This window comes from Oncorhynchus clarkii, chromosome 10, assembly GCF_045791955.1.
Source record: "Oncorhynchus clarkii lewisi isolate Uvic-CL-2024 chromosome 10, UVic_Ocla_1.0, whole genome shotgun sequence".
Taxonomy (NCBI): Eukaryota; Metazoa; Chordata; class Actinopteri; order Salmoniformes; family Salmonidae; genus Oncorhynchus; species Oncorhynchus clarkii.
The window spans coordinates 60,802,974-60,828,115 of record NC_092156.1 but is presented as its reverse complement, the minus strand read 5'-3'; the positions used below and the strand labels follow the sequence as shown (position 1 = coordinate 60,828,115).

At 43.2% G+C, this 25,142-nt stretch overlaps 2 protein-coding genes across 2 annotated transcripts; both read left to right on the top strand.

Annotated features, from left to right (window-relative positions):
- The first annotated feature begins 5,293 nt into the window (after window positions 1–5,293).
- LOC139419698 (stimulated by retinoic acid gene 6 protein-like) lies at window positions 5,294–7,298 on the top strand. The gene is made up of 2 exons (XM_071169683.1): window positions 5,294–5,437; window positions 6,349–7,298. The coding sequence occupies exons 1-2, from the start codon at window positions 5,308–5,310 to the stop codon at window positions 6,591–6,593; spliced, it is 375 nt and encodes a 124-aa protein (XP_071025784.1). The 5' UTR covers window positions 5,294–5,307; the 3' UTR covers window positions 6,594–7,298.
- A 1,774-nt stretch (window positions 7,299–9,072) lies between these two features.
- Window positions 9,073–24,860, top strand: LOC139419697 (tudor domain-containing protein 7B-like). The gene is made up of 19 exons (XM_071169682.1): window positions 9,073–10,367; window positions 10,700–10,847; window positions 11,106–11,343; window positions 11,563–11,615; window positions 11,903–12,144; window positions 12,349–13,125; window positions 13,338–13,474; window positions 13,752–13,941; window positions 15,525–15,636; window positions 16,093–16,298; window positions 18,047–18,181; window positions 18,312–18,395; window positions 18,600–18,734; window positions 18,899–19,003; window positions 20,574–20,990; window positions 23,583–23,704; window positions 23,970–24,130; window positions 24,377–24,498; window positions 24,747–24,860. The coding sequence occupies exons 1-19, from the start codon at window positions 10,167–10,169 to the stop codon at window positions 24,843–24,845; spliced, it is 3,684 nt and encodes a 1,227-aa protein (XP_071025783.1). The 5' UTR covers window positions 9,073–10,166; the 3' UTR covers window positions 24,846–24,860.
- Window positions 24,861–25,142: the final 282 nt, after the last annotated feature.

The window sequence follows — 25,142 nt, the reverse complement described above, 5'->3', positions numbered from 1 at the left end:
TATCCTTCTTGGTCAAATAGCCCTTACACAGCCTGGAGGTGTGTTGGGTCATTGTCCTGTTGAAAAACAAATGATAGACCCACTAAGCACAAAGATGGGATGGCACCAGCACCAGATGGGATCGCATATCACTGCAGAATGATGTGCTAGCCATGCTGGTTAAGTATGCCTTTAATTCAAAATAAATCACTGACAGTGTCACCAGCAAAGCACCATCACACCTCGTCCTCCATGCTTCACGGTGGGAACCACACACGCAGAGATCATCCGTTCACCTACTCTGCGTCTCACAAAGACATGGTGGTTGGAACCAAAAATCTCAAATTTGGACTCATCAGACCAAAGGACAGATTTCCACCAGTCGTGTTTCTTGGCCCAATCAAGTCTCTTCTTATGGTGGTTTCTTTGCAGCGATTTGACCCTGAAGGCCTGATTAACGCAGTCTCATCTGAACAGTTGAACAGTTGATGTTAACAATTGATGTCTGTTACTCTGCGAAGTACTACTTTGAGCTGCAATTAATGCTAATGAACGTATCCTCTGCAGCAGATGTAACTATTTAACTTACTTTCCTGTGGTGGTCCTCATGAGAGACAGCGCTTGATGTTTCTTGCAACTGCACTTGAAGAAACTTTAAAAGATCTTGACATTTTCCGCATTGATTGACCTTCATGTTTTAATGTAATGATGGACTGTCGTTTTTTTTTTGCTTATTTGAGCTGGTCTTGGTATTTTACCTAATAGGGCTATATTCTGCACAACACCCCTACCTTGTCACAACACAACGGATTGTTCAAACATAAACTTTTAACAAGGCACACCTGTTAACTGAACTGCATTCCAGGTGACTTAACCCACTGTTCCTAGGCCGTCATTGAAAATAAGAATTTGTTCTTAACTGACTTGCCTAGTTAAATAAAGGTAAAATAAGTAAATAAAATGAAGCTGGTTGAGAGAATGCCAAGATTGTGCAAAGCTGTCATCAAAGTAAAGGGTGGCTACTTTGAAGAATCTCAAATCTAAAATATATTGTGATTTGTTTAACACTTTTTTGGTTACTACATGATTCCATATGTATTATTTCACAGTTTGACGTCTTCACTATTAATCAAATCAAATCAAATTTATTTATATAGCCCTTCGTACATCAGCTGATATCTCAAAGTGCTGTACAGAAACCCCGCCTAAAACCCCAAACAGCAAGCAATGCAGGTGTAGAAGCACAGTGGCTAGGAAAAACTCCCTAGAAAGGCCAAAACCTAGGAAGAAACCTAGAGAGGAACCAGGCTGTGCCGGGTGGAGATTATAACAGAACATGGCCAAGATGTTCAAATGTTCATAAATGACCAGCATGGTCGAATAATAATAGGGCAGAACAGTTGAAATTGGAGCAGCAGCACGGTCAGGTGGACTGGGGACAGCAAGGAGTCATCATGTCAGGTAGTCCTGGGGCATTATCCTAGGGCTCAGGTCAGTTGAAACTGGAGCAGCAGCACGGCCAGGTGGACTGGGGACAGCAAGGAGTCATCATGTCAGGTAGTCCTGGGGCATGGTCCTAGGGCTCAGGTCCTCCGAGAGAGAGAAAGAAAGAGAGAAGGAGAGAATTAGAGAACGCACACTTAGATTCACACAGGACACCGAATAGGACAGGAGAAGTACTCCAGATATAACAAACTGACCCCAGCCCCCCGACACATAAACTACTGCAGCATAAATACTGGAGGCTGAGACAGGAGGGGTCAGGAGACACTGTGGCCCCATCCGAGGACACCCCCAGACAGGGCCAAACAGGAAGGATATAACCCCACCCACTTTGCCAAAGCACAGCCCCCACACCACTAGAGGGATATCTTCAACCACCAACTTACCATCATGAGACAAGGCTGAGTATAGCCCACAAAGATCTCCGCCATGGCACAACCCAAGGGGGGGCGCCAACCCAGACAGGATGACCATTATTCGACAATGTAGAACATAGTAAAAATAAAGAAAACCCATTGAATGAGTAGGTGTGTCCAAACTTTTGACTTGTACTGTATATTTTCTAAAAGAAGACATGGATTATCTCTTTGAGCAGGGTGAAGTTATGAATTACTCTTTGGATGGTGTATTAATACGCCCAGTCACTACAAAGATGCAGGCGTCCTTCCTAACTCAGTTGCCTGAGAGGAAGACTGCTCAGTGGTTTCACCTTGACTCCTCTGGTGACTTTGAAACACTTACAAAGTGTAATGGCTGTGATAGGAGAAAACTGAGGATGGATCAACAACATTGAACTTATTCCACAACGCTAACCTAAATGACGGAGTTTTTCGAATGCACTCAACCGTCAAAGCACTGCTTCCTAAAAATAAAACCTTTGTTGTTTCTTACTGTTCCGCAAAGCACTGTTGAAAAATATCCCATACAATAATTCCTTTTACAGTGAGGACGAGTGACGAGCTTGGTAATGATAAACTCACAGGAAAATAAAACTATCCTTTGGAGGGAGAAAACCTCAAGGGAATCGATCCCATTGGTTATCTGTTACTGCGCTCTCTGTTGACAGTGCCATTGCACGGTAACATGTCAGTCAATAAGGGAGCACAAGGTGCCACTTTTATAGTTTGGCGTTTGGGGTCAAAGGGACGTCACATAACTGCAACTAGGAAACGGGGCATTGAGAGCTATCAGTAGATATTTCTTAAACGCGATAACAGAAAGTACTATCTTTTATGTTACCCCCTTGCTCGTTGAAAGTGGTTCCGACACGATAAGAAGCAACATGTGAGTGCAATTCAAATTTTGGCTAACCACTGTGTCAGTTATAAAGGGATGCTTGATAACTGTAAATATGTACATCTTACTGACTCGTTCATGGAGGAAATGTATTATTCAGTCTGAAAGTCAACTTTCCTTTTTTTAATTGTTTATTATTTTTTTTGTCTTGAAGGGGCTCTCCTAACCAGACCTGTGACAGTGGTGTACCCATGGACCTCTTCTTACACTCTTCTCTCGTTCCGTCGGTAAGAAGTCTCTGTGTCCCCATACAGTACGTTAACATCCAGGTAACACTTTACTTGACACCTAGCGTCATAACACGTTATGATACAGTCATAACCATGTCACAATATGTCATGACAGCTGCCATAACTTGTCATAACCTGTCATCATATGATCATCACACTGTCGTGGCCCATATATTTACCCCTGTTGTGACATATATTGCATTATTTTGTGGCTGATTGTGACACCTACATAAGAGCGTCAAAACCCACATTTATTCAAATGTGTTTTTTCCTTGCAAAGAAGTTTCCTTTCGTTTGAAAGTTTGCTTCTTATCCTTTATTGTTGTATTGAATTCCTTTAAAGTGATGTTTTCACACTTCACGACACTGTTAAGAAGCATTATGACCATCCTGTGTCACTTTACTTGGACTAAGAAAATACACTTTATGACACTGTCAAGAAGCATTATGACCAGTATGATCAGAATCATGTAAGCCAGATTGGTACATGCCCTTATTGCTCCTGCATTCAACCCAGTCAACAGAGCATTGGGGTAGGTGCATGTCTGACATCAATGTGTGCACAATTACAATGATAATTCAATATGGTCCATTTCAGAAAATGTTATATTACATAGAAATACTGTTTGACAAGTAGGCTATGGTGTAATGGAATGTTTTGCCTTGTGTGGTAGGTTTTGTCGGTTTTAACACTCTTATGTAGGTGTGATAACCAGCCATAAAATAACGCAATATATGTCCCACCAGGTCTACATATATGTGTCATGAAAGTGTTATGACCATATTATGACAGGTTATGACACATTATATCCAGCTGTTATGACATATTATGACATGGTTATGACTGTATCATAATGTGTCATGTAAAGTGTTACCAACATCCACTGGTGCCAGTAACACAACATTCTTAGAAAAAAGGGTTTGGCTGTCCCCATAGGAGAACCCTTTTTGGTTCCAGGGAAAACCCTTTTTGGTTCCACGTAGAACCCTTTTGGGTCCCACGTAGAATTCTCTGTGGAAAGGGGCCTACATTGAACCCTTAAAGGGGTCATCCTGGAATCAAAAAGAGTTATTCAAAGGGTTCTCCTATGGGGACAGCTGAATAACCCTTTTAGGTCGTAGATAGCTCCTTTAGGTTCTAGATAGTGTATTACATCAACATACAGTAAGATATTGTATGTTTGACTGTGTTTTTGCTATAGACATGCTTATGTAATAAGACAATGCTATTTTTCTGAAAAATTATCATTTATTCAACAGTGCCTTCAGAAAGTATTCACACCCCTTGACTTTTTCCATATGTTGCTATGTTACAGCCTGAATTTAAAATGTATTATATTGAGATTTTGTATCACTGGCCTACTGTACACACAATACTCCATAATGTCAAAGTGGAATGATGTTTGTATCATTTTTTACAAATTCATTACAAATTAAAGTGTTCAACCCCTTTGTTATGGCAAGCCTAAATAAGTTTAGGGGTAAAAATGTGCTTAACAAGTCACATAATAAGTTGGATTGGCTCTGTGTGCAATAATAGTGTTTAACATGATTTTTGAATGACTACCTCATCTCGGTACCCCAAACATACAATTATCTGTAAGGTCCTTCAGTCGAGCAGTGAATTTCAAACACAGATTATTTTTTCCAATGCCTTACAAAGAAGGGCACCTATTGGTAGAAAAAAATGCAGACATTGAATATCTTTTGAGCATGGTGAAGTTATTAATTACACTTTGGATGGTGTATCAATAAAACCAGTCACTACAAAGATACAGGTGTCCTTCTTAACTCAGTTGTCGGAAAGGAAGGAAACCGCTCAGGGATTTCACATGAGGCCAATGGTGACTTTAAAATAGTCACAGAGTTTAATTGCTGTGATAGGAGAAAACTGAGGATGGATAAACATTGTAGTTGGTCCACGATACTAACCTAAATGAAAGAGAGAGAAGAAGGAAGCCTGTACATAACAAAAACACACAAAGACCACAAAGCAAATATAAGTTAGATTTAAATAATACATTTCCTGGTTTCCCAGAAATTTGGCTTATGATTCCGGGAATCCTCCAACCAGGATTTCGGGAAAACCAGGGAATTTATTGAAAGTTCCCGGAATTTTGCAACCCTAGACTTTGCTCTCTTTTGTGTATTCTACATAGTTCGTCATCGTCATATTTTATTTATACAGAAGGTGGCAGCATTTCACTGGATTTGAATGACAAAGATTGTGTGGCAAGTACACGTCCTATAGAATGTAACTCTTTGACTGTCTATTTCAGGTTACAGCACTTGGATCGGGATGATTTTCACAGACCACTACTACCACAACAACCCTGTCATGGTGTGTTTCTGCCATCTTCTCCTGGAGAGACAACAGAGGACCACAGAGGCAGAATCGTACTCCACGTTCAACAACACACCTTTGCCAGGTCAGTTAAAGTCAAGATGTCATGAACACAGCTGCAGATCAAAAGAATGGGATGTTTGAAAGATCATTTAGTGTAGGTTGAAGTTTCTCATCATGTGAGTGTGTATTAGACTAAATAGTCCTCGAGAGATCAGAAGGTTTTGAGAGCACAAATCATACTAACCTCCAGTGGTGTAAAGTACTTAAGTAAAAATACTTGAAAGTACTACTTAAGTCGTTTTTTGGGGTGTGTGTACTTTACTATTTATATTTTAGCAATTTTATTTACTTTTGATACTTAAGTATATTTAAAACCAAATAATTTTAGACTTTTACTGGGTGACTTTCACTTTTACTTGAGTAATTTTCTACTACGGTATCTTTACTTTTACTCAAGTATTACAATTATGTACTTTTCCCACCACGACAAACCTCAGTAGCCCATCGCAGACTGTTTATCAAAACAGACAAATGAGCAGATCCTGGACTCCTCACAACTCATACAAGTGACATTTTAGACCTGAAATATGAACACTAGGACACGTAATAATTATTTGTAGATCATGTCAGTCTCTCACTAAAATCACTGGGTTGTAGATTCAGCCTGTGGAAGTTCTCTCTAATACCACTGTGTTGTAGATTCAGCCTGTGGAATTTCTCTCTAATACCACTGTGTTGTAGATTCAGCCTGTGGAAGTTCTCTCTAATACCACTGTGTTGTAGATTCAGCCTGTGGAAGTTCTCTCTAATACCACTGTGTTGTAGATTCAGCCTGTGGAAGTTCTCTCTAATACCACTGTGTTGTAGATTCAGCCTGTGGAAGTTCTCTCTAATACCACTGTGTTGCAGATTCAGCCTGTGGAAGTTCTCTCTATTACCACTGTGTTGTAGATTCAGCCTGTGGAAGTTCTCTCTAATACCACTGTGTTGTAGATTCAGCCTGTGGAAGTCGGGCCAGGCGGCGATGGATGCTCCTCTACACCCTGATGAAGAACCCACGACTGATCCTCCTGAGGAAGAACAGGACCTCCTCCAGTCCCACTGACCACCAGGACACTGTGGTCCAAGCCTGGCTGCTGGCCTCTCAGACCGAACAGATGGGACAGGCACCAGAGACGACAGCCACAGCAGTTACATCAGATCAGATGACGGCCAATGGGCAGGCATTAACTGACTGATTCTGCTCATGGCTTATACATGCGCAGCCTGAAATAGTGTAGGACAATAATGTGACATAACATTTAGTAGGCCTACACACATTTCGAGGACACCTTTTTGGCTCATGGGTGCTACATTTGATACTACAGGCCAAGCTCTTACAATGCATTGTTTTGTATGTGATGAATCATGGGAAATGGGGATAACAACTGAAATGTGTCTTCTGCATTTAACCCAACCCCTTTGAATCAGAGAGGTGCCGGGGGCTGGCTTAATTGACATCTACATCTTTGGCACCCAGGGAACAGTGGGTTAACTGCCTTGCTTAGGGGCAGAACAACAGATTCTTACCTTGTCAGCTTGGGGATTCTATCCAGCAAACTTTCGGTTACTGGGCCAATGTTCTAACCATTAGGCTAATATGATTAATGCATTATAAATTCGGAAATACCTACATAATTACTCCTACTGGGAAAAATGATAGGACAAATTGGACATGGTCAGTCAATGTGGAACATTTCAAGAACAAGTTTCATCAAGTGCAGTCGCAAAAACCATCAAGCGCTATAATGAAACTGCCTCTCATGAGGACCTCTACAGAAATGGAATGCCCAGAATTACTTCTGCTGCAGAGGATAAGTTAATTGGAGTTACTAGCCTCAGAAATTGCAGCCAAAATAAATGCTTGACAGAGATCAAGTAACAGACACATCTCAACATCAACTGTTCAGAGGAGACAGCCTCTGGTCAAATTGCTGCAATAATAAGAAGAGACTTGATTGGGCCAGAAACACGATCAATAGACATTAGACCGATGGAAATCTGTTCTTTGGTCTGATGAGTCCAGATTTGAGATTTTTGGTTCCAAAAGCTGTGTCTTTGTGAGATGCAGAGTAGGTGAACGGATGATCGATGCATGTGTGGTTTCCACTGTGAAGCATGGAGGAGGAGTTGTGATGGTGCTTTGCTGGTGACACTGTCTGTGATTTATTTAGAATTCAAGGCACACCTACCAGCATGGCTACCACAGTATTCTGCAGCAATACGCCATCCCATCTGGTTTGCGCAGAGTGGGACTATCATTTGTTTTTCAGCAGGACAATGACCCAAAACACCTCCAGGCTGTGTAAGGGGTATTTGACCAAGGAGGAGAGTGATGGAGTGCTGCATCAGATGACCTGGCCCCCACAATCACCCGACCTCAACCCAATTGAGATAGTTTGGGATGAGTTAGACCGCAGAGTGAAGGAGAAGCAGCCAACAAGTGCTCAGCATATGTGGGAACTCCTTCAAGACTGTTGGAAAAGCATTCCAGGTGAAGCTGGTTGAGAGAATGCTACGAGTGTGCAAAGCTGTCATCAAGGCAAAGGGTGGCTTCCTTGAAGAATCTCAAATATAAAATATATTTTTATTTGTTTAACATTTTTTTAGTTTGTAAATTATTCCATATGTGTTACTTCATAGTTTGGATGTCTTAACTATTATTCTACAATGTAGAACATAGCAAAAATAAAGAAAACAGCTTGAATGAGGAGGTGTATCCAAACTTTTCACTGGTACTGCATACACATTTTAAAAAGGTATTTTTTTAAATTATGTTTTCTTCTCACAAAGTAGTGCACTGGGCCTTTACTAGTATTAGCAGACTAATATAGATGTCTGTTGCTCAAGCAAAAAAAATATGTTTCAGCACCTCTGCTTTGGCAAATAAGCTAGTTGTATAATTATGAACAGTATCTTGCAGGATTCAATAGTCATTCTAATGGGATACAGAAAGAACAAAACCATGTCCTCACATTAAAGGTGCAAAATTATGGGCAAAGACACAAAACATCCACATCAAATTAAATATTTTTATTGATCAAATGACATGGAAAACAACCCCTTTTTATGCAGTATTAATTTACCATCCTTAAAAACCACTTAAGGTAAATGTACATTGCTGTATTGTACATAGGCTGGTCATGCAAAGTAGCACAACGATCTAATGCACTGCATCTCAATGCTTGAGGCGTCATTACAGACACCTTGGTTCGATTCCAGGCTGTATCACAACCGGCTGTGATTGGGAGTAGAGCAGCGCACAATTTGGCCTGTGTAGGCTGTCATTGTAAATAAGAATTTGTTCTTAATAACTGACTTTCCTAGTTAAATAAACATTACATTTAAAAATATATATATGGATAATAATCATCTTGGTTTGTGCCTGTAGACTTTCCATCACCATGAAGAAAAACAAAGTAATTGAGTACGTTGAGACATCAAGTGGTTTGTGATAATGTGGCTCAGTTGGTAGAGCATGCCGCTGGGTTGTGGGTTTGAATCCCATGGGGAACCAGTATGACAATGTAAGTTGCTCTGGATAAGAGTGTCTTCGAAAAGGAATGAATAGACCATTTCAGTTTCCACATAGTTAAAAAAAAAAAACATCACAAAAGTAGTACGCTGGGCCTTTACTAGTCATGTATTAGCAGAGTGATATAGAAGTCTTCAGCACATGCAAAAACAAATCTGCACCCCCAAACTACTTCCAGCAGTATTCCACGCGTACTGTATATCGGTTGCATCAATGATTGTAATTGAGTATCTTTGACTTGAAAATAAATAATTACATTTGTGTAAATGTCTTACAATAAAATAAATCACATATTTACTAAAAGCTGCCGTGATTCCCGATAATTATTACATTTGACCATCTGAACTTGAGGGCACGTGGGCGCCTCGTGCGCGAACGTTCATTTGAGAACAGTTCTGGGGAGACAGTGACTCAGCAAAGTTTGTTCATTGATTGAAGCTAATAACAGTCCCAGGTAATCAGTATGGCTAACCAGCCAATATGAAATACAACGTATTATATGTCCTTGGACTGTTAATAATAGCCATGTAGCTAACGTTAGTTTGAAGCCTGGGTACTTTCGTTACAATAACTTCTAGTTAACGTTAGCAGACGTTGGCTAGCTAGCTGTCATGTTTTCGCCAACAACGTTAAGGCTGTATAGTATATTCGTAGACAGTATTATAGTGTAAGGACTGACATTGGATGTTTATAGGAAAAGTTACTTTGAAAAACATGTTTGACCGCCCAAAGATCGGCGGCCTCCCATGACAAGTGCCGCACTAACGTTATTCATCCAGTTCAACCTACAATCAACGCAAACTTCTGTAACCTTTCTAAACATCTCTGCTGCAATCGCTACTTTTGTTTAGTTGGCTAACAACAAACACTGGGAAGCTGTAGCCTAAGTGGGCGACCGTATAGCTAGCTAGTTATTGAGTTGGTTATTTCTAGGCAACGGTAACTTAGCTAACATATCCGCAGCTCAAGTATTTAAGTTGGCTAGCAGCACATGTCTCAGTAGTTGAAGACGTGGTAAGTGTGTATAATCGTGTGTTTGGTGACTGTAGAACACAACTGTCTTGACTATCTAGCGCAAGGATTGGACATTCATTCTAGTCATAATTTAAGCTGGCTCCATTTGTTTATTTGTATTTAAGAAGGAACAAAATGGCGCTGCAATACAAAGTAGTTAACGGGACTAATTTTGTGTTGACACTGACAGCGGCCTTCATTATGTTCCTGACCAGGTGTCAGGATGTCTGACGATCTGATGAAGAAGATGCTCCGGGCTGTCCTCCAGGCCAATAAGAACGGGGTGTCCATCACGCGGCTGCAGGGGGAATACAGGTCGCTGACGGGGGAGTTCATCCCTGACCGAAAGCTGGGTTACCCTTCACTGGAGTGCTTCCTCCGCAGTATCCCCTCCGTGGTCAGGATGGAGAATCGCATGGGGGAGGTAAGGGCTACCTCCCAATAAACGGGGGGGGGGTAGCCTAGTGATAAAAAGCACTGGGCCAGTAACCGAAAGGTCGCTGGTTTGAATCCCGAGCCGACTAGGTGTGAAATCTGCCTGTGCCCCGCAGGAGCAAGCAGCATATCCCTTACACCAGCCGGTTCCTTTTCTATTGGCCACTTTCCTTTTAAATCTATGAAGGGAAGTGAAGACGTGCACATTTCAGGAGGAAGGACATTCTTGGAGTTTGAGGAGAGTTGAGCTAGTCAGATTTAGGTTTTAAGCCAATATGTGTCACTTTGTATGAGCTTGTACTCTCCATATTTCTCCTGTAGATAATGTGCTTCGCTGCAGTCTGTCAAGAAACGGCCCACATCGCTCAGCTGGTCGCCCGTCAGAAGTCCAGCAAGAGGGCACCTGGCAGATCCCAGATGCTGAACTGTCGGATGAGGTCGAAATTGGTTTCAAATTTTGTGTTCTATGGTAGGTCTCGTCTGTCCTTGTCTCCGTCATCTGAGAATGGCTCTTTTCTGAATGTCTTTCCTTGATGGCCCAGTTTACTATTCCTTTGAGAACTTGAATTTCAACAAAAAGCTAAGTATAAGGGCCTTTCAGACAAAAAATGATATTCCTCTCACTCCTGATTCTTTGCACATGTGAATAAAATCAGTGAGTGAAAAAGTGAAGCAGGATGCTATCATCACTGACATCTACCCCTTCCATCTCTCCCCTCGTCTCCAGAGAAGCCTCGGACGTCCCTGCGTCAGCCCGACCGTGCTCCAGTGCGCTCTGGCTGGAGCCAGCCGAACTCCTCCATGGGACCCTCACGGCCGCGGAGCTACAACATCTGTGGAGGCTTCAGTGCTGGGGGAGACATCAGGAAGATGTACAGCCAGCATGACGAGCGGGCCAACCCCCCTGCTTCGGCACCACAGAGTCAGAACAGGGAGCCCATCACTCAGGTGAAACCGAGTGAGAGGTGAGTGGAAGGAACACATGCTTTAGTATGAGAGGTGTGGAGGGCATTAACACACACCAATGTGTAAGGTGTAGGTGGTTTGTGACGTTATACCGTATTCAATGTAATTTTATTTAATGTTATTGACAAATGTCTTCTCTGTATTCAAATAATACCACCAGATGTTACTATCCCTCTATCTTTCTTCAGACCAGTCAAGAAATGTACCTTTTCTTCTAGACTGGTGAAACAAGTCAACCATCACATTTCGAATACCACCCAAAAAGCTCCTGGTAAGTCTCAAGTGGGACCCATCTTTCTCCAGTTGGAGATTTGGCTAATTGCATGACAGCAGATTCATAGTGGAGATTTTGTCTGAAATCCCAGACTAAGAATATTTCTCCTAGGAAGTGTATGCTATGTCTCCCCCTGGAGGGCATCTGGTTAGTGTCCTCTGAACACTTTAGTGGTGGTGGTGTTACTGTACAAAACATTTGAAACCGTTTTAACCCTACTGAACATGACTGTGGCTGGTATACTATGTATTAATAACATGCCATCGTTTCATCCTATTTCCCAGCTCTCTCCAGTTTCCCAGCTCTCTCCATTACCATCAGTAACGTCCCTCGTCCGACGCCCAAAGCCCTTCAGCCGGGAGACTACAACCCCCAGGTTGTGCAGAATCGGATCTCTGAGGTGCTGAAGAAGTACTGCAGTGGTCTGTGGCTCTCCAAGCTGCCCTCTGTGTACCGGGACATGCACAAACAGGACCTACCTGGCCAAGCAGTCATAGACATGGAGAACTGGACACACATCTGTTTAGTAAGTATCTAGTGGAAAATCATATTATCTTTGTTTCCCTTCTATCAGCAACAAAAGGAAATGTTTTGAGATTATAGAATAGTTACCACTTTCTTTCTCCCCCCACAGATTTACAGAACATTAGAAAGTCGCACTGTTTTACTGTAGTGTTTTATGTACTTTAAAAATGCACTTTGATGCATCGATTGACACTTTGTGTTTCAGGTTGAGAAGCCTGTTAGTACCAATCGAGCAGATAGGCTGGTGTACCCCCCTCAGTCCAAACCCTCCAGCCTTGCTCTCTCACCAGTCAAACCCCCAACGGCTCCTTATACAGTAAAACCAGCCACGTCCCTCCTAGCCAAACCCATCACTACCGCTCCAGTCAAACCAGTCACTGCCAACCCAGTGAAACTGGCCCCTCTATTTTTCTCACCGAGGAACCCCTCCTTGAACCAGAGTCAGACCTTGCCCACTCCACCGGCCCCCTCGTGGAAGCACTCCCTGACCCATACCTCCACCTCTCCAACTGCCCCCTCTACCTTGTGGAATCCCTCTCCTTCCTACCTACTCCCTACGCCCACCTGTAATTTGTGGAGACCCTCCCCTACTTCCACCTCGCCCTCATGGAAGCCAACAACTACCCCCACCTCCCCTACTCCCCCCTCCCTCATCCCCACCTCCCCTACTCCTCCCTTCCTCACCTCCCCCACACGGATGGCCTCCCCTACCCCCACCACCCCAATCCCCCTCTCCCCTACAGCGGTGAGCATCCCTAAGGAGGCGCGCCTCAGACTGAAGGAGCTGCTGTCTAAATACAGCCACGGCCTGTGGGCCCACGCCCTCCCCAAGCTCTACCAGGAGACCTTCAAGGTCCCCTTCCCAGAGGACATCCTGTCCAACCTGTCTCTCTTACTAGACATCTGCACCGTGGAGTACCCCATGGCCGACAACAAGATGAAGGCCATCCTCTACGGCCCCACCACCGAGTACAAGGCCAAGGTAGGGCTGCCTGTTCCACTCCAGAAATGTTATTTAATTTATTCATAATTTATTCAGGAGATCATATATCGGAGTCATTTCAGATTCCTCGAGTCGGGAATCGACTCTTGAAATTGATTCCCTCCCAAATAACATGAGCCGGGTCCAGTAGAAGAAACTGGTAGAGAACACATTGGCACAACTGTATTAAGGTGTGTTGTTTGGACATGCAGGTGAGCAGCACCTCGTCTTCTCCGTCGGGTTATAAGCTCAACAGCACCCCCATGGTTCCTCCTCTGCTGCTCCCCAAGGAGGAGTTCCCCTCAGTGCTGGTGGTGGAGGCAAGAAGCACCGACCAGGTCATCCTCAGGTAGCTTATTTCTTTGGTCATTTTACTATTTATTTTGAGAAATTTCTGGTGAAATTTAAGGGGATTTTTTTTTTTTTTTTTTGTCTTCGACACCGCAATTTCGAGGGCATTTCGTTAACTTTTCAGGGCATTTTGCAGCCTAAAGCCTCTAATTTCCTGTTTAGAAGATTCCCTCCCCTGCAATATTTCCTGTTGCTTCTGGAAATCCTCCAACCTGGATTTCAGAAAAACTTGAACACTTTCGGAAAATTATGGGAATTTTCCTCTTCTTACTCAGGTACATAGGCGAGGGCTACTCTCAGGCCCTGGAGACAATGGAGGAATCCATGAGTACCGTCTACAGCCAGCTCAGCGCTCAGAGGCTCCTCCCCTTCCCCTCAGCTGGCGAACTGGCGGCCGTCAAAGTGGAGGGGGGCGAGGAGGTCGTCAGGGCCCAAGTCTGTGAGGTCATGACCGACAAAGTCAAGGTAAGGATAGTCTTGGAGAGGCAAGCTCAATGAGAACCGAAAGGTTGCAAGATCAAATCCCCGAGCTGACAAGGTACAAATCTGATGTTCTGCCCCTGAACAAGGCAGTTAACCCACTGTTCCTAGGCCGTCATTGAAAATAAGAAATTGTTCTTCACTGACTTTCCTAGTTAAAAGAAAGGTAAAATAATAAATTAAAATGCAGTAGAAAGAGAAGTGTGTGGTAATGGGTTAGAAGGGCCTCATGAGGATACTTTTCTGCCAACTCTTTAGTTGGATTTTAACCTCTAGGGTATGTGGGATGCTAGCGTCCCACCTGGCCAACATCCAGTGAGATTGCAGATCGCCAAATTCAAATACAGAAATACTCATTATAAAAATTCAGAAAAGATAGGTTTAAAGATTAACTTCTTGTGAATCCAACCACTGTCAGATTTCAAAAATGCTTTACGGCGAAAGCATACCTTACAATTATTTGAGAACATAGCCCAGCAGACAAATCATTACAAACAGTAACCAACCAAGTAGAAGTTACACAAGTCAGAAAGAGAAAATTAATCACTTACCTTTGATGATCTTCATATGTTTGCACTCAGAAGACATTCATTTATTCAATAAATTTTCCTTTTGTTCGATAGTCTCTCTTTATATCCGAAAACCTCAGTTTTGCTCGCGCTTTCTTCAGTAATCCACAGGCTCAAACGCAGTCACAACAAGCAGACAAAAAAATCAAAATTGTATCCGTAAAGTTCATAGAAACATGTCAAACGATGTTTATATTCAATCCTCAGGTTGTTTTTAGCCTAAATAATCGATAATATTTCAACCAGACAATAACGTCGTCAATATAAAAGGTAAACAAGAAAGGCACTCTCTCGGTCGGCGCATGAAAAAGCACTGTGACACGACACTCATTCAGACTGCTCTTACTCCCTCATTTTTCAGAATACAAGCCTGAAACAATTTCTAAAGACTGTTGACATCTAGTGGAAGGCATAGGAACTGCAATTTGAGTCCTAAGTCAATGGATACTGTAATGGCATTGAATAGAAAACTACAACAACAACAAAAAATCCTACTTCCTGAATGGATTTCTCAGGTTTTTGCCTGCCAAATCAGTTCTGTTATACTCACATACATTATTTTAACAGTTTTGGAAACTTGAGTGTTTTCTATCCAAATATACTAATTATATGCATATCCTATCTTCTGGGCCCGAGTAGAAGGAAGTTTAATTTGGGCATGCTTTTCATCCAAAATTCCAAATGCTGCCCCCTACCCTAGAGAAGTTAAAGTATAGTGTGAAAAATAATAATCATGGGAAGCAGGAAATAATGAGGATGTTTTATTGGCCCTTCCTATGCTAGACTTAGTTACAGGTGTCCAGTCCACATCACCTACATGGCCCTGTGTTTAACCAGATTTGTCGCCCCTCAGGTGTTTTAAGTGGACAACTTAAACATCCTGTTTTCTCAGTAACCAACCGTGCAGGTGTACTACTAGAAGACTGTACCTTGAATGTTTTCAATCCACAGAAAGTTCAAGACCCTGTTTATAACCAAACTGTTGTTGTTGCTCTACAGGTGTACTACGTGGACCATGGCTTCTCTGAGGTCCTCAGTAGAACCAAACTACTGGAGCTGCAGAAAGACTTCCTCAAGCTGCCCTTCCAGGCGACTACCTGTACACTAGCTGGTAACCAAGTTCAACTCCCATTTCCCCCGTCTCTTCTGAGCATCGCAACTACAGTGTGTCCATGAAAATAATTAGTTTGTGTGATGGAGAATACAAGCAGTTAGCTAAATGTAATGTTTATTTACACGTCACTACAGTTAGTGGTATTCCACGTTCTGGTGTGTTTAATCCGCTTTCTTGGTCCTTTAGGGATCCTCTCAAATCTAAGTACCTCGGGGGTGTAATATGGGGCAAGAGGTTCATTTTAATCGCTCTCGCTCTTTTTCCATCTCTTTCTCTCCCATATTTCTCGCTCTTTTCTCTCTCTTCCTCACGCTGCTGTCACCATCTTTCTCTCTCTCTGCGTCTCTCCCTCTGCGTCTCTCCCTCTGCGTCTCTCCCTCTCTGCGTCTCTCCCTCTCTGCGTCTCTCCCTCTGCGTCTCTCCCTCTCTGCGTCTCTCCCTCTCTGCGTGTAGGTCTGGAGCAGTTCAGCTCGGAGCTCTCTGTGCTGCAGACCCTGGAGTCCCTGGCCGTAGGTAAGATCCTCCTTGTGGAGCTGCTGCAGCACGACGCTGACCCGCCCCAGGTGGTGCTCTACGACACGTCGCACGATGATGAGGTCAACATCAACGTTGTCTGCCTCAAGGCTCTGCAGGACAAGGCCATGGAGAACCCTTTACAGGTTGTTATAGGTTTTCTAGAGTATCCATTTTTCCTTTAAATGCACATTTGATCAATTTGCATGGAAAGGACGTGGAGACAGCATGCTGAGAGCAGCACAGGGTCAGCCTTGGACTGGAGCACATTTCCAGGTTAATGGCCTTGTTCTATGGCACACCGGCAGTAGGTAGCACATGCAATATTGTGTTCTGTCCTTCATCCATCTGAAATGCATGCGTTCCCATCCTGATTTCTCTTACCGTGTTAAGTAATCTACCTCAATCTCACTGTAATGAGGGTTTATTCTCAGTTAGGCGTTCATGAATATGTAGTGCCATGTTATCCCTTATTTCTTAAGTATGGAGTTTGAATGTGTCTGGTTTCTCTTCCATGTCAACAGTACCTAAACTCAGCAAAAAAATAAATGTCCTCTCACTGTCAACTGTTTATTTTCAGCAAACTTAACGTGTAAATATTTGTATGAAGATAACAAGATTCAACAACTGAGACATAAACTGAACAAGTTCCACAGACATCTGACTAACAGAAATTGAACACTTTGTCCCTGAACAAAGGGGGGGGGGTCAAAATCAAAAGTAACCGTCAGTATCTGGTGTGGCCACCAGCTGCATTAAGTACTGCAATGCATCTCCTCATGGACTGCACCAGATTTGCCAGTTCGTTGTGAGATGTTACCAAACTCTTCCACCAAGGCACCTGCAAGTTCCCAGACATTTCTGGGGGGGGGGTGGCCCTAGCCCTCACCCTCCGATCCAACAGTTCCCAGACGTGCTCAATGGGATTGAGATCCGGGCTATTCGCTGGCCATGGCAGAACACTGACATTCCTGTCTTGCAAGAAATCACATACAGAACGAGCAGTATGGCTAGTGGCATTGTCATGCTGGAGGGTCATGTTAGGATGAGCCTGCAGGAAGGGTACCACATGAGGGAGGAGGATGTCTTCCCTGTAACGCACAGCATTGAGATTGCCTGCAATGACAACAAGCTCAGTCCGATGACGCTATGACACACCGCCCCAGACCATGACGGACCCTCCACCTCCAAATCGATCCTGCTCCAGAGTACAGGCCTCGGTGTAATGCTCATTCCTTTGACGATAAACGCGAATCCGACCATCACCCCTCGTGAGACAAAACCGCAACTCGTCAGAGAAGAGCACTTTTTGCCAGTCCTGTCTGGTCCAGCGACGGTGGGTTTGTGCCCATAGGTGACGTTGCCGGTGAGGTCCTGCCTTACAACAGGCCTACAAGCCCTCAGTCCAGCCTCTCCCAGCCTATTGCGGACAGTCTGAGCACTGATGGAGGGATTGTGCGTTCCTGGTGTAACTCGGGCAGTTGTTTTTGCCACCCTGTACCTGTCCTGCAGGTGTGATGTTCGAATGTACCGATCCTGTGCAGGTGTTGTTACACTTGCATAAGGCACGTTCACGCAGATGAGCAGGGACCTTGGGCTTCTTTCTTTTGGTGTTTTTTCAGAGTCAGTAGAAAGGCCTCTTTAGTGTCCTAAGTTTTCATAACTGTGACATTAATTGCCGTCTGTAAACTGTTGGTGTCTTAATGACTGTTCCACAGGTGCATGTTCATTAATTGTTTATGGTTCATTGAACAAGCATGGGAAACCGTTTTTAAACACTTTACAATGAAGATCTGTGAAGTTTTATGAATTATCTTTGAAAGACAAGGTCCTGAAAAAGGGACGTTTCTTTTTTTTGCTGAGTTTATATGAATGTGTCTGGTTTCTCCTCCAGGTCAACAGTACCTATATGAATGTGTCTGTGACCAACGTGTGTTCTGACGGAACCATCTTCTGCCAGCTGCCCTCCCGAGGTCGGGTCAAGCTCAATGAGATCCTGGATAAGATCGAGGCCTTCTTCATAACCCAGGTACACGAAGACAGTTGGGATAGTTTCACCATTCTGTTTTCTTTTTTTGGGGGGGGGGGAATTGCTGTTACACACACAGCCTAATAATGTTATGGGATTTACAATATGTTGTTGATCGTCTCTTTGCCAGGTGACGTCAGAGTCTTTGGTGTCCACTCCGTTCTGTGGGAAGTGCTGCCTGGCCCGGTACAAAGGAAGGTGGTCCAGAGTAGAGGTAGGAGACTAGAGAATAAACTACATGGGGGAAGACTTGGGGACATGGAAGGAACACTTATCCCAAAGGGATGTTCTCTGACATATCTTTTCACCCCAAAATAAATTAATAGTGAAATCTAATGCGTTACAAACCAATTCTCTGCTCTGTTATATTTTGCGCTGTGCTTGCTTTAACCAAACAGTATGTCTGTATCCCTGTCAGATCACCAACCTCCATGGTAGCAGAGTGCTAGATATCAAATTTGTGGACCTGGGAGTCCCGGCCTCTGTAGAGGTCATAGAGCTGAGAGAGATCCCTCCTTCGTTCCTGCACGAGCTCATGGTCATCCCACCACAGGTTGGACGGAAAGACCCCTGGCTTAATTGATGATTGATCCCTTGTGTTCTCTCCTGTTGTCTGATGTACAGTTTGCGATAGGTTATCTGTACACCATGCGTTCCTTTACATTGTCGCAAGTAAATGTCCCTATGGGATATTAAAGTATACTACTTTCTTCCTAGGCGATCAAGTGTTGTCTGGTAGAGCTGGAGGTGGGGGTCTGGACTCCTGAGGCTGTTCTCTGGCTTAGAGGTGCTGTACTCAACTCTATGGACTGTAGCATGAAGGTACGTCAATCATACACACAGATCCAATTAAAGTATATATGAGGCTGTTCTCTGGCTTAGAGGTGCTGTACTCAACTCTATGGACTGTAGCGTGAAGGTATGTCAATCACACGCACAGATCCAATTAAAGTATTCAGATCCCTTGACTTTGTCCACATTTTGTTACATTACAGCCTTATTCAAAAATTGATGAAATAGTTTTTTTCCCTCATAAATCTACACACACTATCCCATAATGATAAAGTGAAAACAGTTTGTTTTTTTGTGTGCAAATTGATAAAAAATACTTACCTTATTTACATAAGTATTCAGACCCTTTGCTATAAGACTTGAAATTGAGTTCAGGTGCATCCCGTTTCCATTGATCATCCTTGACATGTTTCTACAACTTGATTGGAGTCCACCTGTGGTAAATTCAATTGATTGGACATGATTTGTAAAGGCACACACCTGTCTATATAAGGTCCCACAGTTGACCGTGCATAACAACAGTAACGAAGCATGAGGTCGAAGGAATTGTCCATAGCGCTCCGAGACGGGATTGTGCCGAGGCATTGAAGGTCCCCAAGAACACAGTGGCCTCCATCATCCTTAAATGGAAGAAGTTTGGAACCACCAAGACTCTTCCTAGATCTGTCCGCCCAGCCAAACTGAGCAATTGGGGGAGAAGGGCCTTGGTCAGGGAGGTGACCAAGAATCCGATGGTCACTCTGACAGAGCTCTAGAGTTTCTCTGTGGAGATTGGAGAACCTTCCAGAAGGACAACCATCTCTGCAGTACTCCAGCAATCAGGCCTTTATCATAAAGTGGCCAGACAGAAGCCACTCTTCTATTCTATTTCTAAAAACCTGTTTTTGATTTGTCATTATGGGGTATTGTGTGTAGATTGAGGGAAAAACCGTTACTATTTAATCCATTTTAGAATAAGGCTGTAATGTAACAAAATGTGGAGAAAGTGAAGCGGTCTGAATACTTCCCGAGTGCTCTGTATCAACCGTTTTTGTACTGCAGGTGTGGTAACAGCTAACTGAACAGAATGTTCAGAATGTATTTTGGGAGGAAACTGCAGTCGGCACATTTTTAGACACAGAACTATTGAATTTGCTTGCCTCGAGCAGCAATATATAATGCTTGAAAAAAGTGATGCATAGACAGACAAGAGTTGATTAGACATTAGAAGCAGGTGTGATCCACAGCTGGCGCAATGGAAGAATTGGGCCACAGAGTTGTCCTCATTAGCATAGCTTTCATCAGCTTTCAGAAGCCACAAACTGAAAGTAGGCACACTGGAATGTCGAACTTGTGAATCATAAAAACAATTTTTTTTTACGTGAAAGCCTCTAACTTGGACTGATTTTTAACCCTCTCTTCACCTATATATAAAAGCAGTTTGTAAAGGAAAAAGCTTCATAAAATGAAGGATTGGTTTTCCTTCTGTACTGTTAGATCTTCAAGCTTTCTAACTCTCCTTTGCACTGTAGCTCTCCAAGCTGAACTTTAGAATGGAATGTTATTGATTCTCCTATGTCATGTCCATGTCCAAGCAATTTTCAACCCTCCTTTTCTATAGATCTCGACGCTGGACGAGGACAAGCTGGTGCACATCTACCTGTTTACCTCTAAGGGCTCCCAGGATGTCACCAACAGTGTTAACCACCAGATGGCCACCTCTGACCTATGGAAGCAACCCGGACCCCAGAAGGACGGCCTCCCTACCCTCAGTTTCCTCGACACCGTGGTCGCCAACATGGTGGATCAGCTTACCCTCGACAGCCCAGCCTGCAGCCCTATCCCTGTCTCCACCAACACCCCCAGCCCTCTGGATGGTGCCGGGGACATGTCAAACCCCACTTTGGTCACCTCCGCTTGGGGAGAGAAGCAGCTGGTGCTGCCCCCTCTCTTGGAGCTTCCCCAGGCGGGCCAGAACATGGACGTCTACGTGTCTGTGGCCTGTCACCCGGGACACTTTGTGCTGCAGCCATGGCAGGTAACCAGTTCAAGAGAGTTGTCAAGGGCTTGTGCATCCCAAATGGCACCCTATTCCCTACATGGTGCACTACATTTGCACAAAAGTAGCACACTATGTAAGGAAAAGGGTGCCATTTGGGACTCTACAGAGAAATTGTTAACTTCTTATGGGCAGGTGGGACGGTAGCGTCCCACCTGGCCAACATCCGGTGAAATTGCAGAGCGCGAAATTAAAACTACAGAATTATAAATATTTAACTTTCATGAACTCACAAGTGTAATACATCAAAATAAAGCTTAACTTCTTGTTAATCCAGCCGCTGTGTCAGATTTCAAAAAGGCTTTACAGCGAAAGCACACCATGCGATTATCTGAGGACAGCGCCCCGCATACAAAAAGCATGAAAAACATATTTCAACCAGGCAGGTGCGCCACCAAAGTCAGAAATAGCCATATAATAAATGCCTTACCTTTGATCTTCTTCTGTTGGCACTCCAAAAGGTCCCAGTTATATCACAAATGGTCCTTTTGTTCGATAATGTCCTTCATATCCGTAAAAACTCAGTTTAGCTGGCGTGCTTCAGTCAATCCACCCAGTTTCCCTCCATCAAAAGCATACAAAATGAATCCCAAACATTACTAATAAACTTCTACAAACAACGTTTATAATCGAACCTTAGGTACCCTAATACGTAAATAAACTATACAATTTAAGATGGAGAATCGTTATTGTATTTACCGGAGAAAAATACAAAAGAACGCATTCTCTTCCATGCGCTTGGAAACACTACAGCCAAAATGGGAGCCACCTAGAAAAACTACAGTTTCTGGCTCATTTTTCCAAAAGTCATCATGAAACTCTTTCTTAAGACTGACATCTATTGGAAGCCCTAGGAACTGCAATCTGGGAGGATTTTGCCTTATAATAAAAGTGACAGCCATTGAAAACAGGGTCCTCAGGGTTTCGCTTGCCATATCCGTTCTGTTATACTCAGACATCATTTTAACAGTTTTAGAAACGTTAGTGTTTTCTATCCAAATCTACCAATTATATGCATATCCTAGCTTCTGGGCCTGAGTAACAGGCAGTTTACTTTGGACACGCTTTTCATCCGGACGTGAAAATACTGCCCCCTACACGAGAGGTTAATGGAGTAGCTTAGTCTTTAGACATTGATTTTGTTTGGTCTTGGAGATCGTGTGTTGGTATATTTTAGTCTGTATTGTTGAACTCGCGTGACAGGGATTTCTCTGCCAATGAAATCCTTGGGAGGGCCGCCCGAAGTCCAAACTGTAAAAAAAGTATTGCTTTCAGTGTGAACTAAGACGACTAAAACCACAAAGTATGTAGAAAAGATAATGGTGCTATATCTTTTTGGGGGATATAATCTTTGAGTACTGACAATCCCCTAAATAAAAGCTAGACGGAGAATTGAAAGTTAAAACAACAATGAATATAGCAGTATATATTTTATTTTGTTTGTCCAAATGAACACCATATTAGCCATTAAATTTTTTTTAGAATTACAGGTAATTAGCTTTAAAACAGCAAAAATATATATTTTAGCTCAAGGCAGAATATGTATAATTGCATGAAATTTGCAGTGAACTGCAATATTTATCTCAGCTGCATGGAAAAATGTATAGAATTGCAGGAAATTTGCTTTAAAACTGCAAAAATGTCTCCACTCCATGGACAAATGTTAGAAAATGTCAGCCAGGTCGAACACGCCCCCCCTGCCACGCTCAACAAACACCTAAGCCACTTTTTTGATCCAGAAAAAACCTGCATGGCTGAGGCAACTATATACACTGAACAAAAATATATATGCAACATGTAAAGTGTTGGTCCCATGTTTCATGAGCTGAAATAAGATCCTAGAAATGTTGCATACGTAAAAAAAAAAAAGCTCTCAAATTTTGTGCACAAATTTGTTTACATCCCTGTTAGTGAGCGTTTCTCCTTTGCCATGATAATCCACCTGACAGAGGTGGCATATCGAGAAGCTGATTTAAACAGCATGATCATTACACAGATCCAACTTGTTCAGGGGGACAATGAAAGGCCGCTCTAAAAGGTGCAGTTAAAGGTGCAGAAGTGTCAAGTTGAGGGAGCGTGCAATTGGCACACTGACTGCAGGAATGACTGTTACCAGAGAATTTAATTTTAGTTTCTCTACCATAAGCTGACTCAAATGTCGTTTTAGAGAATTTGGCAGTACGTCCACCCGGCCTCACAACCGCAGACCACGTGTATGGCATGGTGTGGGGGCGAGCGGGTTTGCTGATAACGTTGTGAACAGAGTACCCCATGGTGGGGTTATAGTATGGGCAGGCAGAAGCTAAGGACAACGAACACAATTGCATTTTATCCATGGAAATTTGAATGCACAAAATACTGTGATCCCTGAGATCCCTTTTTTTTTTTTTTTTTTTAGGCATCTGTGACCAATCAATGCATATCTGTATTCCTAGTCATGCGAAATCCATAGATTAGTGCCTAATGAATTTATTTAAATTGACTGATTTTTCTCATATGAACTGTAACTCTTGCATGTTATGTTTTTAAATTTGTGTTCAGTATATTTGAAATGTGTCAAATCAAACTCAGGACCTGTACAAGCTGGTGGTGCTGATGGGAGAGATGATCCTTTACTACAACCAGAGGGAGGAGACGCCGGGGCCCGGAGATGTACAGAAAGGAGAGGTCTATGCCGCCAAGGTGGACCATAAGTGAGTGGACAGATTAGGTTTTGGAGGCCTCCACAGTTTTGGTTTCATACCAATGTTGACTTTATTGTGTTTTTAGTCCTAGATGATTTATGGGTTTTGTGTTGTTTTCACATGGCTGAGGCAACTATATCAACTTCAAATGTGTCAAGTAAATGCATGAATGTTTCGTTCACCCTTTTCCCTCGTAGTTGACGCTGTTGGTCAAGGGTGTTCTCTCCAACCGCCTGGGGTCTGTATGACCTCTGACCTCTCCCTGTGCCCACAGTTGGCACCGTGTGCTGGTGAATAGGGTTCTGTCCAGCGGCCTGGTGTCTGTGTACGAGCTGGACTATGGTAAACACGAGCTGGTTAGCTGCACCTTGCTTCAGCCCCTCATTGAGTCATTCAGACAGCTGCCCTTCCAGGGAATCACCGCACAACTGGCTGGTGAGTACAGGAAAATGGGTAATACTCTGCATATAATGAATGTGTGTCGGACATGCAATTCTCTGTTGGAATAGTCTGACTGGTGACTTGTAGTTTATCAACAGTGTATTTCTATCATGTTGACCTCTAACCTTTGCTGCTATCTTGAACACTTCTTGCAAAAGACACAAACAAAAAAAAGACAATCAGACAAACTTGGATAAATAAAGATTTAATAAAATCGAATAAACCCTCTTCCCTCTCCAGGCGCGGAGCAGTGTGTGTGGTCGGAGGCGGCGTCCATTGTGTTCCGGAACCACGTAGAGAAGAAGCCCCTGGTGGCCCAGGTGGAGTGTGTGGTGGAGGCTGAGCTTCCCTGGGACAGGAAGGTGATTGATTTATTGAATTTATTTGAGAATGACAAAAATACATATAGCCAGTAGCAACACAAATTTCAAAAAGGATAGCACAGTCACTGGTTGTCTCTGAAATGGCACCCTATTCCTTACATATTGCACTGCTTTTGACCAGGGTCTGTTTCAGACAACCATGGGCCCTGGTCAAAAGCAGTGCACTACATAGGGAATCGGGTGCCATTTTGGATGTAAACACTGACTTATTTCCGATATGCTCCAAGATGATAGTGTACCTGGTGGACACTTCTCGGGAGGAGACAGACATCTGGGTCCACAACATCATGGCTGACTTTCCAGAGGAGCAGAGTACCGCCGCGTAGAACCGGACTGGACAGACAGACTCTGCCAGAGTATATCACATATGCTGAAATGATGCACACCACTGGCTGTAGCATATAACTGTTGGTATCCCGTTCACTTATTCCAGAAGGTCACAAAGATCTGCCAGAGTGTCCCAGGTCATTGGGGAGCCTGAATTTATGCAGGAGCTCAGTCTATCAGCTTAGCACTGTGTGAAGCATAGAACTGATTTTTCTTATCGTATGGGGGGGTGAATCTATTTGCTGTGTGTGTGTGTGTGTGTATATAGAGACAGGTATTAAACAACAGTACCCACC

Bases quoted from the DNA above. Each gene is read 5' to 3' on its own strand.
- LOC139419698 (XM_071169683.1), top strand. From the start codon at position 5,308: ATGATTTTCACAGACCACTACTACCACAACAACCCTGTCATGGTGTGT. The intron at 5,438-6,348 runs GTCAGTTAAAGT...ACTGTGTTGTAG, and splicing joins CAACAACACACCTTTGCCAG to ATTCAGCCTGTGGAAGTCGG.
- LOC139419697 (XM_071169682.1), top strand. From the start codon at position 10,167: ATGTCTGACGATCTGATGAAGAAGATGCTCCGGGCTGTCCTCCAGGCC. The intron at 13,475-13,751 runs GTAGCTTATTTC...CTTCTTACTCAG, and splicing joins ACCGACCAGGTCATCCTCAG to GTACATAGGCGAGGGCTACT. The intron at 24,499-24,746 runs GTGATTGATTTA...ATATGCTCCAAG, and splicing joins AGCTTCCCTGGGACAGGAAG to ATGATAGTGTACCTGGTGGA.